General features: G+C 46.9%; 1 protein-coding gene across 1 annotated transcript in view; it reads left to right on the top strand.

The window, feature by feature from the left end:
* The window catches only part of CLPB (caseinolytic mitochondrial matrix peptidase chaperone subunit B), a 150,546-nt gene continuing 136,166 nt past the window's right edge, over positions 1-14,380 (top strand). The window contains 2 exon segments of the mRNA XM_038387537.2: positions 1-634; positions 5,641-5,692. Of these exon segments, the coding sequence (XP_038243465.1) occupies positions 70-634; positions 5,641-5,692 (617 nt within the window). The 5' untranslated portion in view covers positions 1-69.

The following is a 14,380-nucleotide window of genomic DNA, read 5'->3' as shown; positions in this document are numbered from 1 at the left end:
GCCGCCATCTTTGTTTTTCTCTCTGCCGGCGCCGCGGAGGGGCCCGAGCGAGGCCGGGCCGGGGCAACGATGCTGGCCTCCCTGCTGTCCAGGCCTCCGCCTCCGGGCCTCGCCCGGCTCCTGAGGGCCCGGCCGCCGCCCCCCCCGAGGCCCTCCCCTGGCGCCTCGGCGCGGACAGAGCCGGCGGGCGAAGGCGGGGCCGCTGGAGGGCGCAGGGAGCCGCAGTACCCGGGAGCGGCCGCGAGGGGGCGCGGGGCGGCACAGCTGCACTGCCAGCGCGCGGCCAGCAGAGCACAGGGGCTGCAGTGTCCGGGGGCAGCCGCCAGGGGGCGCAAGGAGCTGGAGAGGCTGCTGGGGCTGCAGGAGCTGGGCATGGGAGAGCTCAGGATGCCAGAGCTGCAGGAGCTGGGCCCATGCACCACAGGGGCCAGGGCACCAGAGCTGCCATTCTTCGTTGCACCCAGCCGGGAGCTGGAGCGGCCGTACCCAGGACCGGCTGCGGAGTGGCACGTTCCTCTCAGACCAGTCCTTGCGGGGCATCAGAAGAAGAGGGAGAGGTGGACAAGCCGGGCTGTGCTTCCTGCATTTGCCGCTGCACTGGTGTACTGCTACAGCAAGGGCCGCGCATCCAAGGGTGACTATTGCTGATCCCTCGCTTTGTACTTGTGCTGTGTTAAAGCCTACCACTCCCAGTGGGGGATGGTCTTCAAATAGCGTAGAGGCATTTGTGTGCCTTTAGTGGAGTCCAGACTTCTCCTGATCTCTGGGGGGCAACTCCTCAAATGCAGCTGCCCTAATCTTTTCATAGAGGGGAGTGGCCCTGGGAGATGGCAGGACCCATGCGAGCTCTTTGGGGTAGGGAATGTCCTGTTTCTACAGCTGTCAGCATGAAGGGGTGCTGATCCCTGTTGTGGCTCTATGTGCTACCATAAAAGAAAGAAGAATGAGACAAGCATCTTCGGTAGAGATACAAGTTCCCAGAATGCAACTCTCCATGGTTTGCCTGCCCCAAGGTGAAGCACTGCATAGCTGGCTGTCATGTGTCTGTGGACCACCCATCCATGTTAGAGCAGAACGCATCTACAGGCTGTGGTTGGTAGGCTGTGTTGTTCTGGGGGCTATGCCAGTCTTAGGTCTATATTTATCCATTGTTTTAGTCTCTGTGTTGGAAGAGTCTGTGTTTTCAGATTATTTTAGGGGGAGAGCTCTGTTAGGGAGGTTTGGCCAGCCTTAGACGATGGGGTGCAATGGTTCTCCAAGAAGTGAACTCCCTGTGTACAGTGCATAGAAGTACAGTGCTAGAGTTGCACTGATATTTTAACTGAGGTCAGTTCACTGCTGCAGATAATTTTAAGACGTGTGGGGTGGAAGAGTTATATACCCACCTTGTTAAGGCCAAGAGGCGGGATATTCTGAGCAATCTGTCTCTTCCACAGTCATTGATGGGTAGCAGCCTCCCAGCCGTTGCTTCTCAAATTCCCCAAACACTTATTTATGCACTTGACTTTATGCCTGTGGAATAGTCCCTTTGCTCACATATTCAAAGTACCACATGCGTGTGAATGTTTGCAGGACTGGGGCCTTAGCGGTTCTCGTGCTTGGCACTTCATAGCGTTTTGTGTTTCAAAGCACTTGGCAAACATTAATGAATTAGGTCTCCCAACCCTTAGCAAAGCAAATCAATATTATCATCTCCATGATGGGGAAACTGAGGTGCAGATTGTTTGTGGTCTCCCTGAAGTCACTGAGCCAATCAATGCTGGAGATGGGAATAAAAGCTCAGCTCTGTCGTCTAGCCTGCTTGCTGCTCTGCTATCTTATAGACAAACAGAGAGCCTATGATAGCTTTCAAACCATCAGCTGTCTGGTATGTGCATGCTATACAGAAACTGGGGGTTGAGATGTAGGATTATTCAGGGGCTTGGAATGAGCTCCAGTTGCTGGGATAGAAAGCCCATCCCTGTTGTGTGTCCTCCTATATAAATTAATACATGCTATCATTAATGACTTTTATGTTAATGATTGCATAGTTTGGACTGAGCGTGGGACTGGGAAATGAAAGGTCCTGAGTTCTCCTCCCAGCTCTTTCCCTGACTCATTCTGTGGCTTTGGGTAAGTCGCGCCCCGTGCCTGGGTTTCCCCACTTGTAACATGGGCTTAACGCTGTAATGACTGTTGAGGGTGAAATGCCCTGTATAAATTCTACATAGTTACTGCATTTGTTTGTATGTCCCCTGAGAGAGGGCTGAACCTCCCATTCTTGCTTCTGGGGAGCTGAAGAACCTCTGAGCACTTTCTAATCTCCTTAGAATGCAACACCTCTGGCACCACCTAGGATTATGCAGTGGTCACAGTGCTGCACGGCATAGCTCTTAACAGCGTTGGTGGGGATAGAATGCAGACCCTCCTCCAAAGCCACAGGCCCCAAAACACAGCAGCCTCTCCTCCAGCTGCAGGCGATATCGAGCATGAGCATGGAGTAGAGCAGTTCTGATTCCGTCCCGGAGACAGCAGTGAGGCACAGGGACACTAACCTCATTACAATCGAAAAGAACTCTCTCTAGCTGACATGTGACTGCTGTTCACACACCAGCAGCTATTGCTGTGCTCCATGGAGCTCCCAGAGAGCCCTTCACCTTTTAAAAGGACAGTGGAAATGATTGAACAGCTGCTTTATTGTGGAGTGCTCTGAGCTGTGCCGCTGAGCTAGGGCTTTCAGGTGTCTTTCGCCAGCCCTTGCTCTGAGTATGGAATTTTGTTTGCTAGTTTATACCCACTGCTGGCTGCAGGCTGCTTGCTGAGCATTAACTGGCTGAGCTATAGTTGCACTGGGACATCCCAGGCCTGGGTAAACTCTGTTTGAAGGAACATTGTCAAGATAAATTCATAATTTTTTTAAAAAAAAGTCCCATCTGTCTCTGCAATGTTAATGATACCAGTGATGAGTAGAACTGAAAGATTTTTTAAACTCCGCGGCATTTGTCTCTATTAATGCTGCTTGTGCTTGGCCAAGGCATTTAAACTGCTGTATGCTGGTCAGTTTCGCTTTCTGAGGCTGGTCACTTTAACTTTCTGGTTCTTGTGAGCCAGCCCAGTGCTGTTGTGTTGGGTTCCTAGCACTGCAGGTGAATCTGTAAATGAAAAACAACCCTACAAATCCCCATGTTAAATTATAATCATGCAAACATCTTTCTCTCAGATTCTGTAACAAACCTGTCTTTCCTAAAATCCCAATTTCAGATTTAAACTAGCCAGCAGTAAAAAAAACAGCCATGCATAGCAGCTCTGAATATGGAGGCTGTAGGGAGTCTGATTTTCAGATGCACTGAGTATCCACAACTTCTCCTGAAGTCAGTGGGAACTGTTGGGTGGTCAGACTCTCTGGAAGAAGAAAAGGAGGACTTGTGGCACCTTAGAGACTAACAAATTTATTTGAGCATAAGCTTTCGTGAGCTACTCCCACCCTGTGAGAGTTTTGAGATTTAGAATTTTTTTCTCATCCTAGTTTGGGAGGGAAAGTAAAAATTTTGAAAATTTTCATGAATTTAAAATCTGAAAAGAAAAATTGGATTGGGTCAATCAGAATGTTTCATTCTGATTTTGACATTGTTTTAGTTTTAGCTTTTTTTTTTTTAGTATGCAATAAAATTTGGAAACACAAAGTCGTTTGGAACAGCAAAACAAATCTTCATTTTAAAAACATCAAAATGGGACATTTTGACAATTTAGAAACTTTCTTTCAAAAATGTTTTGAATCGGGAGATTCATCCAAATCAACCTTTTCCTCTGAATGCTTCTGGTTTTGACAGATGGGCATTTTTCACCAGAAAATTCCTGACCACCTCCACTTTAAATGTATTTGCTGGCATGTCCATATCCAGAATACTCCTCTAGCTTTTGTACTTTTGCAAATGAATATTGTTTGTGGCAGATGGAGGGCTCTCACACCAGAGATTCGCCAGAGTGAGAACCTTTGAATCTAAAACCCTTTGCTTTTTGTGGAGGGGAATGGAATCAGTTCAGGGTTGAATCTAAGACTGGAAGAAGCCTGTGTACCAGATCTAGTTCATTCTCATGAGATTTTGCTTCTGATGTCTTGTCTTCCCAATGGGACTCTTGAAATCTCTGAGTACAGCTTGGGAGAGCTGCTCTGGTCATCCACCAGGAGGCAGAGAGTCACTTGGTATTGGTGGGACTTGTACACAGGCAGTAATAAGAAAAGGAGTACTTGTGGCACCTTAGAGACTAACAAATTTATTAGAGCATAAGCTTTCGTGAGCTACAGCTCACTTCATCGGATGCATTTGGTGGAAAAAACAGAGGAGAGATTTATATACACACACACAGAGAACATGAAACAAACAGGCAGTAATGCAGGTTTCAGAGTAGCAGCCGTGTTAGTCTGTATCCACAAAAAGAAAAGGTAAGCTTTTCGGATGAAGTGAGCTGTAGCTCACGAAAGCTTATGCTCAAGTAAATTTGTTAGTCTCTAAGATGCCACAAGTCCTCCTTTTTTTTATGCAGTACTGTTCCTCGTTCCATGTCATTTCCACTGGACATATGGCTTTACACTCCGAATAGCTCCTTTCCTTTCCAGACACTAAGTTATTCCTCTGGTTAAATCTCCCCTAAAAGCCTCTCTCTTTTCAGTCTAGGAGTGACGTTCTCTGTAATGTGTATGTGCTTTGTGAGACTCAGATGATCTGTGTGTGTTAAAATGAAGAGCAGTGTAGTTACTCCGTTAAGCCAGAATGTGGTGCTCTTAATCTGCTGGGGAATGTTCACTCTCATTTTGGCTGTTGCTCTCACGCTGAAGCGTTTGCTGTAAAATGGAATGGCTTTGGATCCCAGTGCTAGTGATTCCAATAATTCACGCTGGGCAAAGTAGCCCCAAGTGTCAATTTGCTTTTCAGTGCGGTACACAGGAAAAGTCCTTGCTTCCTCCCTTACCGAAACAAGCTCCCTGCTTTCTGCAGAACCATGAGAGGTGCAGCATCTGGAGTGACTCGCTCCCAGAATAGCTCCCGGGCCCTCTCTCTCTAGTACTCTCCCTTCTCTGCAGAACAGTGTCAGCCTCCAGAACTCAGATGGCTGGTGCAGCCAGCTGGAGCAATCATCATTTGTATTTGTGTGTCATGTCACCCACAACGCGGTAGGTGCTGTCCTGACATTCAGGGAGTGCTGGTCCCTGTCCTGAGGACATGCACATCATATTGCTGTAAACTCCATGTTACATCAAGGGTGGCTGGACACAGCACACCACATTCTCTGACGTGCCAGCAGCCCCCCTCGCTTAGCATCCAGACATGCAGAGCTACACGCTCCAGCCGGCAGTGCTCCACCCTGAGTCTAATGGCAGTGGCTAATGTGAAACATTGCATCCTGGGAGCTGTAGTCCGCAGGCCAACCCTCTGTTTTTAAAATGAGGTAATATAGGAATTGCTGCATTTGGTCAGACCAGGTTATCCTGCCCATACGGAAGCTTCTACCTACCCAGTGTTGTGTAGTAATGGCCCTGGAGCATCAGGGTTCACGTTCCTCATAGACATAAGCCGTACCACGTGCAGGTTATGCATGTGCGTTTGGTGTGGGCCTCTTGCCAGCTGCTTTACTAGGGTTTCTCCTCTTTGTCTCTCTTAGAAGATGCCCTGTTGGAAGCTGCAAGGATCAACAACGTTTCAGAAGTCGACAGGTGAGTGACTGTTTGGATACTTACACTGTGTGTTAACATCACTACTCGGGTGGGAGTCTGCCCTGAGCTCTTTGTTGTCACATGGGTCCTGCTTTCCTCCAAGATGCTTGCTTTGATTTCACAGGGTGTCTAGTAATGCAGCTGCTTGGTAGGGTGCGGAGAAAGGAGTCCAGCAGTAATGGGTGCTTAGCTCACTGCTTCAGATCTACCTGAGGCCAGTAGTTACTGAGAGTTGCTCCTGTCTGGGGGACTGTGTCAAGCTAGCCAGTGGCCTCAGTCTACTTCCTAGTGGGCGGGTGTCTCCATCTCTCAAATACCCTTGGGTCTGGCGCTCTTGTTGACAGTCCCAACAGGGAAACCAGGGACTAATGGGCTGTGCAAACTGAGCACCCGCTCACTCCTGCAGGCAGGGTCTCATGGCTGGGCTGAGACAGGCTGACAGTGCCTCTGCTGTACTGTTCTGTGCACACATGGGGACATCGGTCTGACCCCGTAAGTTCCCGGGAAGATTAACAGATGAATGCATTTCCTGTGCCTAGAGCACCCCTGCCGGGGACTGTACATGGAAGGAAAGGGGGGTGTCACAACTAAAAACTATCTGACGCCCAAGAGGAGCAGTCTGCATCCCCCACCTGGCCACAGCCCACGCGGCCTCGTTCTCTGTCAGACAGTCCCAACAGTTCCACCTTGTGTGTCACTCCACTTAGCCTCTTCCGTCTGGCCTGCTGGCTTCCCAGGAGCTCTTTGCTGTAGGCTGCTGCCTTTGTTTCCTCTCTCTGGGGTCCATATGGCTCTTAGTCACTGCCCCAACGTAGGGGTGCCCCCTTGCATTCTTCCTGGGATCTCAGAGGAAGCAGCCTTGCTCTGGTGCACCCGAGGGCCGAGATCTGGCCTAAATCAAGGTCCTTGTAGGATGTTGGTGTGCAGCTAATTGGCACATGTGTTCTGCTGTTGGTAATTGCAGGAAGCTGTTTCTTAGTGATGTCTGGGTGATTTGTGAGTCTTGCCAGGGCGATGAGTGGCAGGGCTGTGCACCGTGTTCTCTCTCTCTGTTTCCCATGTTTACGCTAGTGTCCGTGTAGACTGCTGCTGCGCATTATGCAACTGTGTAATGCACATTCACTGCCCCGCCTGCGCTCTCATTCCCACTGACTGCCCCTCCATTTCTATTGCTGGTGCTCCTCCCAAGCTGCTCTTGTCTGCTCCTTCTTTCTCCCTCACTCATCTTTCTTCCACAATGTCCCCTATGCTTGAAACTCCCTGCCTTTCCTAGTGCTCCGAGCGACCTGCCCCGCCATGTCCAGATCACTGCTCCCCCAGCCCTTTCGGGGGATGCCCACTCTGTAGCCTTAGCCCATGTTTCTGCTCGTGTTTTTGCACAACCCTCCCCCACTCTCCACACACGATCCTCAAGTGCATATTTCTGTTTTGTAGCTGTGCTTGCTTGCACAGCTGGGGATATGTGTTAAAGCCCGAGCTGTGTTTTAGCTCCAGCTGGAACCCACTTTGCCGTGAGGATGCAGGCAAGATCATTCATGTTGTCAGCCCTGCAATTGCCCTTCCCACAATTCCCTGCGGTTGGCACAATTGACTGGGAAAGAATCCTTGAGCATCTCAGCACAAAGAACCATGGGACATGTCTCCAGACACATAGGCGAGGACAAAAACAATGAGGACACAGTAACATGGGTAGAGATGCTCATACTCGGGCTAACTGTGCACAGACCCAGGTGCCAATCCCCAGGCTAACTGAGCAGTGTAAGATATACCCTCAGTGATAACCATGGGGCACAAATTATAGACCATAAATGTAAAAACAGCCCCTGCCCCCTCCAGCCAACCTGCAGCCATCCAAGACCTTGATGGCTTTTGCTATGCTGCTTGTTATGGTGAAGACATGAGCAGGCCTCCAAAAGCACAGGGCCATTTTCCTTGAGCAAAGGAGAATTGTCTTTAGTTAGTAATAGTATAGGGCTCATGACACATGGCTGAGCAGTTCTAATTCCACACAGTAGAGGGCAGTGCCATTCATAGACACCACCCAGTTCATCACAGTATTGTGTATGTTTATATACACATAGGGATATAGGTATATATGGATTCTTGCTCCTGTTCAACTGTGTGCACTTCATTTTGCAAGAGAACTCGAGCTGCTCTGAGCCCCAGGCTCTGTGGCAAGCTAGACAACAGGGAGGCAGACTGCTTTAGGGTTTTAAAATTTAATTTCAGACTTGATTAAACCGTAATTTATCCCCTGGCCTCAGATCACTGTATTATAATTATTGAAATGCACTGAAAACCCAATCAGTGCACTCGGCTAAGCCATTGCAGGCCGTGCCTTCCATATCCATGCAGTTGACATCACAGTAAGAATCAGGATGTACGTGCTGTATTGTATCATAACCTGTCTCATTAAGCAGGGCCAGTAAAACTGAACAGAGACCGATTATTGCCTGGATTGTAGAACGGCTACTGGTATTATTCACATCTCAGTCGTTTCAACTTACAGACTGGGGGAAAAGCCCCCAGATGTTTGTGAGTGACTGGACCAGGCTCTCTCGCACACACTGACTTCGTCTGCTGCTTGTGTTTTTGCTCATTGCTTGAATGGGGCTGACCAGCTTTCTTGCTTTTGCAAGTCAATAACACAGGACAACTCGTTGTTTAGTGTTTTCCATGCAAACTGCACCTCAGAGCATTTTACAGGGTTAAACAATGCAACTACCAACATGACTAGCAAGGAGAGAGAAATGAAGGGGAACTAGTGAAGGAAAGATGCAGTTTTTCAGTTGTGAGTTGACATGAGATGGAGCATCAATGAGGCAGAGAGATACAGATGAGCTGTTCTAGATTCATGAGCTGCGGAGAAGGCAATTGTGAGGATATGAGCTGTGTTTCTTTAAAACTGCTGGGGGAAGCCAGACATTGGGGGCAGGGGTCAGAGGAGGACCTAGGCAGAAGCTATACAGTGAAGCAGAGAGAGAGACAGAGGAGCTTTAGGGATAATACAATATTCCTTATTCCGACAGAGTTCCTTGTTCAGTGTTAGAAGAAAATTACTCTCTCTCTCTGATTCTTTATCATTGTCATGTGATAGCGCTAGCACCAGTCGTGGCCAGAGGGGAAGAGTAGCTTAGTGATAGGGAGCCCCCCTGGTGGCAGGGCAGTGAGTTTAAGAAAATCCACAGAGGGTTTCATAGACATAGAGGGTAGTTTTGGACTGGATCCTAAAGGGAACGAAGAACCAGTGGAACATTTGAGGACTGCGCGTCTGTATGTGCAAGGAGGCGGGCAGCAGCATTCTGTGTGCACTGCAATCTGAAGAGCTGGGGATTCAGTCAGCCATAGGGAAATGAGCTACTGTATTGTAGGGGGGTGAGGATTTCAGTGAAGGTGGAGACTAGGCAGTGGCGTACAAGGTCTGCTGGCAACAGTCAGTCCTTCAGACATAGGAGATACCAGAGGAGAGGGCAGGGATATGTATGTTGGAAGCCAGTGGGAGGCTTGAGTCTTGTCTTGTCTTGACTCTTGTCTTGGGAATCTTGTGTTGACTCTCGGTCAGGTTCTTACCTTTGTGTCAGCTGGTCCCGATGAAGCTAGGTTGATTTTTGCATTAAAAATAAAAATAAATTCCCCTTTGAGGAGTGATCTGAGTCCCATTGGAGCGGATGGCCAACTCCCATTAACTTCAGGCCCTGTATGTATTTAGCCATAACTGCAGACAATACCTATTATTCTGGATAGTTTAGTTTTCCAATCTCTGTTGATCTGTGTGTGTTGAGGAGGAGAGGCAAGGGGAAGCAAGAAGCAAAAGCTTGAAGAAATACTGCCTCCATCCCCTTTGCCTTTATATACAGTATTAATATTGATTCTCAATGTTTCATTCTTATTTTTTAATAAACCATCTACAAAAATATGGGCTTGCAGCAGAGTTCCTTAGCCGAATAAATATGATGGAACAGTATTCTAATAAGAGCTGTGTGATATTGGCTCACAGAAACAAAGTACATGTGTCAACGCACTGTTATCAGGGCAATTTGTAACAGCGGGCATAGCTGGCATTGCATGTTTAAACGTTCAGCAGACCAGGAGATTGGCACGGAGCTGTTCTTCCTTCAGAGCAAGGAGGTATCAAGAAACTTGACCTGCCCTTTTAAAAGGTGACATTTTGATCAGTTGAGATTGTCTCGCTCTCTGAATTGATTTTAACTGGACTCTGTAAAACCCACTGGAAAAATGAAAACTGGTTAGGTGACTGGCCACCCCTACCTTGTGTCAAGCAATTCAGCGTGTTTCAGTTGAGCTTTGCATGTCCATGTAGTCTCGTCATTTCATGGTCCTCCCCCAGCTGTCTGTATCCACCTGTTGACTCTCAACTTATAGATTGTCAGCTGCTTGGGGTAGAGACCATCTCTTTGTTCTGTGTCTGTGCAGCTCCGAGAGTAACGGGGGCCTGCTCCGGGACTGGGGATTTTGGGCAATAGCGCAAGACAAACAATACATAATAATTCCAAAACAGACAGACAATGTCTGGGCTTTGGTGCCCCCTGGTTTGCCTGTGGCACATAATAGCTGAGTTTCCTGAGGGCTGTGATACTTATTTCAATTCAAGTGATTTTATTCAATGCAGGGGTAACCAGGTAGGTTTGGGGGCCTGTGGATCACAGGAGATCAGACTAAATGGTCTGGTGCGACCCTTCTGGCCTTATAATTTATGACTGTGTGACGGTCATGTAAGGCAAGTACTTCCAGCTTTGCCCAGTCAAGGGGACATGCTGGCAGCTCTCAAAGAGCCACAGGGCTGCACCTAATATACAATAAAGGGGAGAGACTGCAGACACAATCCTCTCTGGTACCATGGTGGCGCTTATTGCCTACAGATCCTAGCATGCGATGCCTCCAGTCAGATGCAGGTGGCACATTGTGCGCTGGGACCTGTAGTCTCCAAAGGCAGTACTGCCATCAGAAAGATGAATCTGTTTGAGTGCTGACACTGTACTTAGCAGTGTACAGACTCAGGGAGTCCTTGCCCCGAAGAGTTGAAAGAGTTGAAAGCAGGCACTGAAATGGTGTTCAAGTCTATACAATACACAGTTAGAAAGACCAGACTTGGAGCAGTGGGTTTTTTTTCCTTTTAGAAATCTCTTCTGGACTTTGTGTGTTGTGCCACATTTGGCCATCCTTGATTTAAATAACTAGGAAGAGCCAAGTTAACCTTTTAAAGACTCCACTGACACCACAAGAAACCCTTAGACTGTTTCTACTTAGAAATAATTCTGCTGCTGTTTCCTGCATTTCTCACCACTTTGCTTTTTACAATCCAGGAGCTTTGCATGAAAATTGCATCCTAGTTACTTAGGAATTCATCCGCTCAGCCTCTTCGTTTCCCACCTCAAGCTATAATCCTGTGCTTGTGGATCAGGGTGACCAGTCAATATAGTGTACTTGGACTTTCAGAAAGCCTTTGACAAGGTCCCTCACCAAAGGCTCTTATGCAAACTCAGCAGTCATGGAATAAGAAGGAAGGTCTTCTCATGGGTCAGTAACTAGTTAAAATATAGGCAACAAAGGGTAGGACTAAATGGTTATTTTTCACAGTGGAGAGAGGGAAATAGCAGTGTATGTACCAAGGATCTGTACTGGGACCAGTGCTGTTCAACATATTCATAAATGGTTTGGAAAAGGGGCTGAGCAGTGAGGTGGCAAAATTTGCAGATGATGCAAAATTATTTAGGATAGTTAAGTCCAAAGCAGACTGCGAAGAGTTACAAAGGGATTTCACTGAACTGGGTGACTGGGCGAAGAAATGGCAGATAAAATTTAGTGTTGAAAAATGCAAAGTAATACACATCGGAAAACAGAATCCCAACTACGCATGCAAAATGATGGGGTATAAAGTAGCAGTCACCACTCAAGAAAGAGATCTTGGAGTCATTGTGGATAGTTCTCTGAAAACATCCACTCAATGTGCAGTGGCAGTCAAAAAAGCGAACAGAATGTTAGAAACCATTGGGAAAGGGATAGATGATAAAACAAAATATCGTAATGTCACTAAATACATCCATGATATGCCCACAGCTTGAATACTGCGTGTGGTTCTAGTCGGCCCATCTCAAAAATGATATTTTAGAATTGGAAAAGATGCAGAGAAGGGCAACAAAAATGATTAGGGGGATGGAAGAGCTTCTCTATGAGAGATTAAAGAGACTGGGACTGTTCATCTTATAAAGGAGACAAGTTAGGGAAGTTATGATCGAGATAGAATCCAGAGTGGTTTGGAGAAAGTGAACAGGAAGGTGTTTACCCCTTCACACAACACAAGAAGTAGCAGTCACCCAATGACATTAATAGGCAGCAGGTTTAAAACAAACATAAGAAAGTACTTGTTCACACAACACATAGTTAGCCTGTGGAACTCATTGCCAAGGGATGTTGTGACGGCCAAAAATATAACTGGGTTCAAAAAAGAATTAGGTAAATTCTGAAGAATACATCCATCAATGGCTATTAGCCAACGTGGTCGGGGTGGGGTTCTAATCTCTAAAGCTGTGTGTGTGTGTGTATGTGATGATGATTGATGCATAATAACTTCTGCATTTGCACAGCACCACGGGTAACTAACAGTAAGAGGCGCTAGGTGAGATGTGCACATTGTATCATTTTGAAGGGATTCAGTTGCATGAGAGTATTTGGCTCTGTTAGCCTGCTCAGTGCTGTAGCATTTGAACATCTTCCAGCAGTGACATTATTATTTGTATGACTATAGCGTCTCGGTCAGAGCCCCGCTATGAACCAGCATCCCATTGCACTAGGCTCCAGCTTGTCATGTGTGGTTGTAACTTCTTTCTCCTTTCCTCTCACCTGAGGGAAAATTGGCCATGTGGATCATAGAACATGTTAGTCACCTCCTGAATCATACGTGTTTCAAATCTCTCATGTGTCACTATGTCCTCCTGGTCTTTTCATGCCATGTGTATTAAGACACGAAAAGTAAAAATGAGGTTTCTGTGACTCCTGATTGTCTCTCTCTCCATTCAGCAGTGGGTTACTACTTAGATATCACTCACCTCCTTAAACAACTCCGCTGGCTTCCTGTTCATTTCTGGGTACAGTTCTTTCCCTTTCTGTCCCGCAAAGCCCTCTGAACTTACTCCAGCATGCTTCCTTCTGTCACCTGTCTCTCTACTCCCTGCTCACCATCTCTGCTTATATAACAATGGCCTCCTCTTTGTCCCTTCAGACAGTCTTATCACACTTGGTATAAGAGCTTCTCCTCTGCAACTCCTCCAGCTAGGAGGAGCTTGTCTGTCTTCCTCCATGTCATTTCAGACCTCAGTTGAAAATATCTGACTTCTGCTTCGTCTATACGTCTTACATTCTCTCTCCCTGTGCTGTGGTTTAACTGTCAGTGTTGATTCTGTGTAACGTTTTGGATTGGTTTCTATATACAGAATAGTTGTACTGTACCAAGACAGTAATTATTGGCCATTAGATGATCACTAAAGGATTCAGAAGCAAATGTAGTCTTCAGGCAACCTGCCTCTAGGAACACAAGAACATGATCAGAGGTTTCTGCAGTGGCTTAAGTAGTTCTTCTGGATGAACAGACTCTTTCACCAGAGTTTAGAAGAGGAGCATGTGCTGTAATGTTGAAATATACTGTTTTTTCTTGCAGTTAAAGATGCAAAGCTGAGGGCAAGTCCCCGGAGAGTGACCCACCCCTGCAGTTAAACAGTAACATATTGGGATGGGGGGGAAAGAAATGTCTAAGTGACCGAGAGAAACAGAAGCTACTGTTGTTGCAAAAGTTCAAGTTTCCAGTTTCCTCTTCCTCCACCTGTCAGGAGGGTGAGCTGGGCATGCTCCCAGGCTCTGAGCACAAACTCAAACATGCCCTCTGGGCTCTGGCTTTAAGCAGCAGTGTCACTGAGTTACTCACCCAGAACTCATGGGATAGGAGGGATGAATAGAAGCCACATCTGTCTAGGGGCAGCCGTGGGGGAGAAGGAAAGTTGCTGCATTGCAACAGGAGATATTCGGCGACAGGGAAGTTGGGTCCTTTATCTCTTTTCTGGATGGATCAAAGTGTCAGAGTTTTAGCTCTTCTTTGCTTCAAGGCAAAATAGTGTCTACTCCAAAAGCAATGTGTGTCACTCTCCCCTCACACTCATCTCAAGCACCTCAAGATCCTCTGTTGGTCAGATCATTGAGTCATATCAAACCCTCTTATTTAAAAGGAAATGTTGCCCTGTACAGAGTTACTGGTGGATCTTTGCATTGTTACTATCTAGGCAAAGGGCAGTTTTCATATAGGACTGGAACCAGATGTGCCCGAATACCACGAGAGAGACTGTGTTCTCAAGGAAGCAAATGTACTGGAAATTTCACAAGAAAATCCGTCCTTGTAAACTGTCCAGCTTGGCTTAGAGAAACATCCAAACTCTTTGACACCAAAGCAAACTGAGTCCAAACTTTGATAATCCTGAGATTCTTCTGAAACCCTTTAAGAAGCTCAGCTTTTCATCAGTTCACACCCCAGATGTTTACTTATTGACACTGATTCCCTGTGTACCCAACAGCTGAGAATGTGTTTGTCTCATGAAAAAACGTGATGATGGTATTCATACTGTTGGAAGTGCATGTATCTGTTAAATTGTTAATAGTGAGCACCCTGGATCTTATTTGGTT

This window comes from Dermochelys coriacea, chromosome 1 (genome assembly GCF_009764565.3).
Source record: "Dermochelys coriacea isolate rDerCor1 chromosome 1, rDerCor1.pri.v4, whole genome shotgun sequence".
In the NCBI taxonomy this organism is placed as follows: domain Eukaryota; kingdom Metazoa; phylum Chordata; order Testudines; family Dermochelyidae; genus Dermochelys; species Dermochelys coriacea.
The sequence above is the reverse complement of the archived record's forward strand: the minus strand, read 5'-3'. Positions and strand labels throughout refer to the sequence as shown.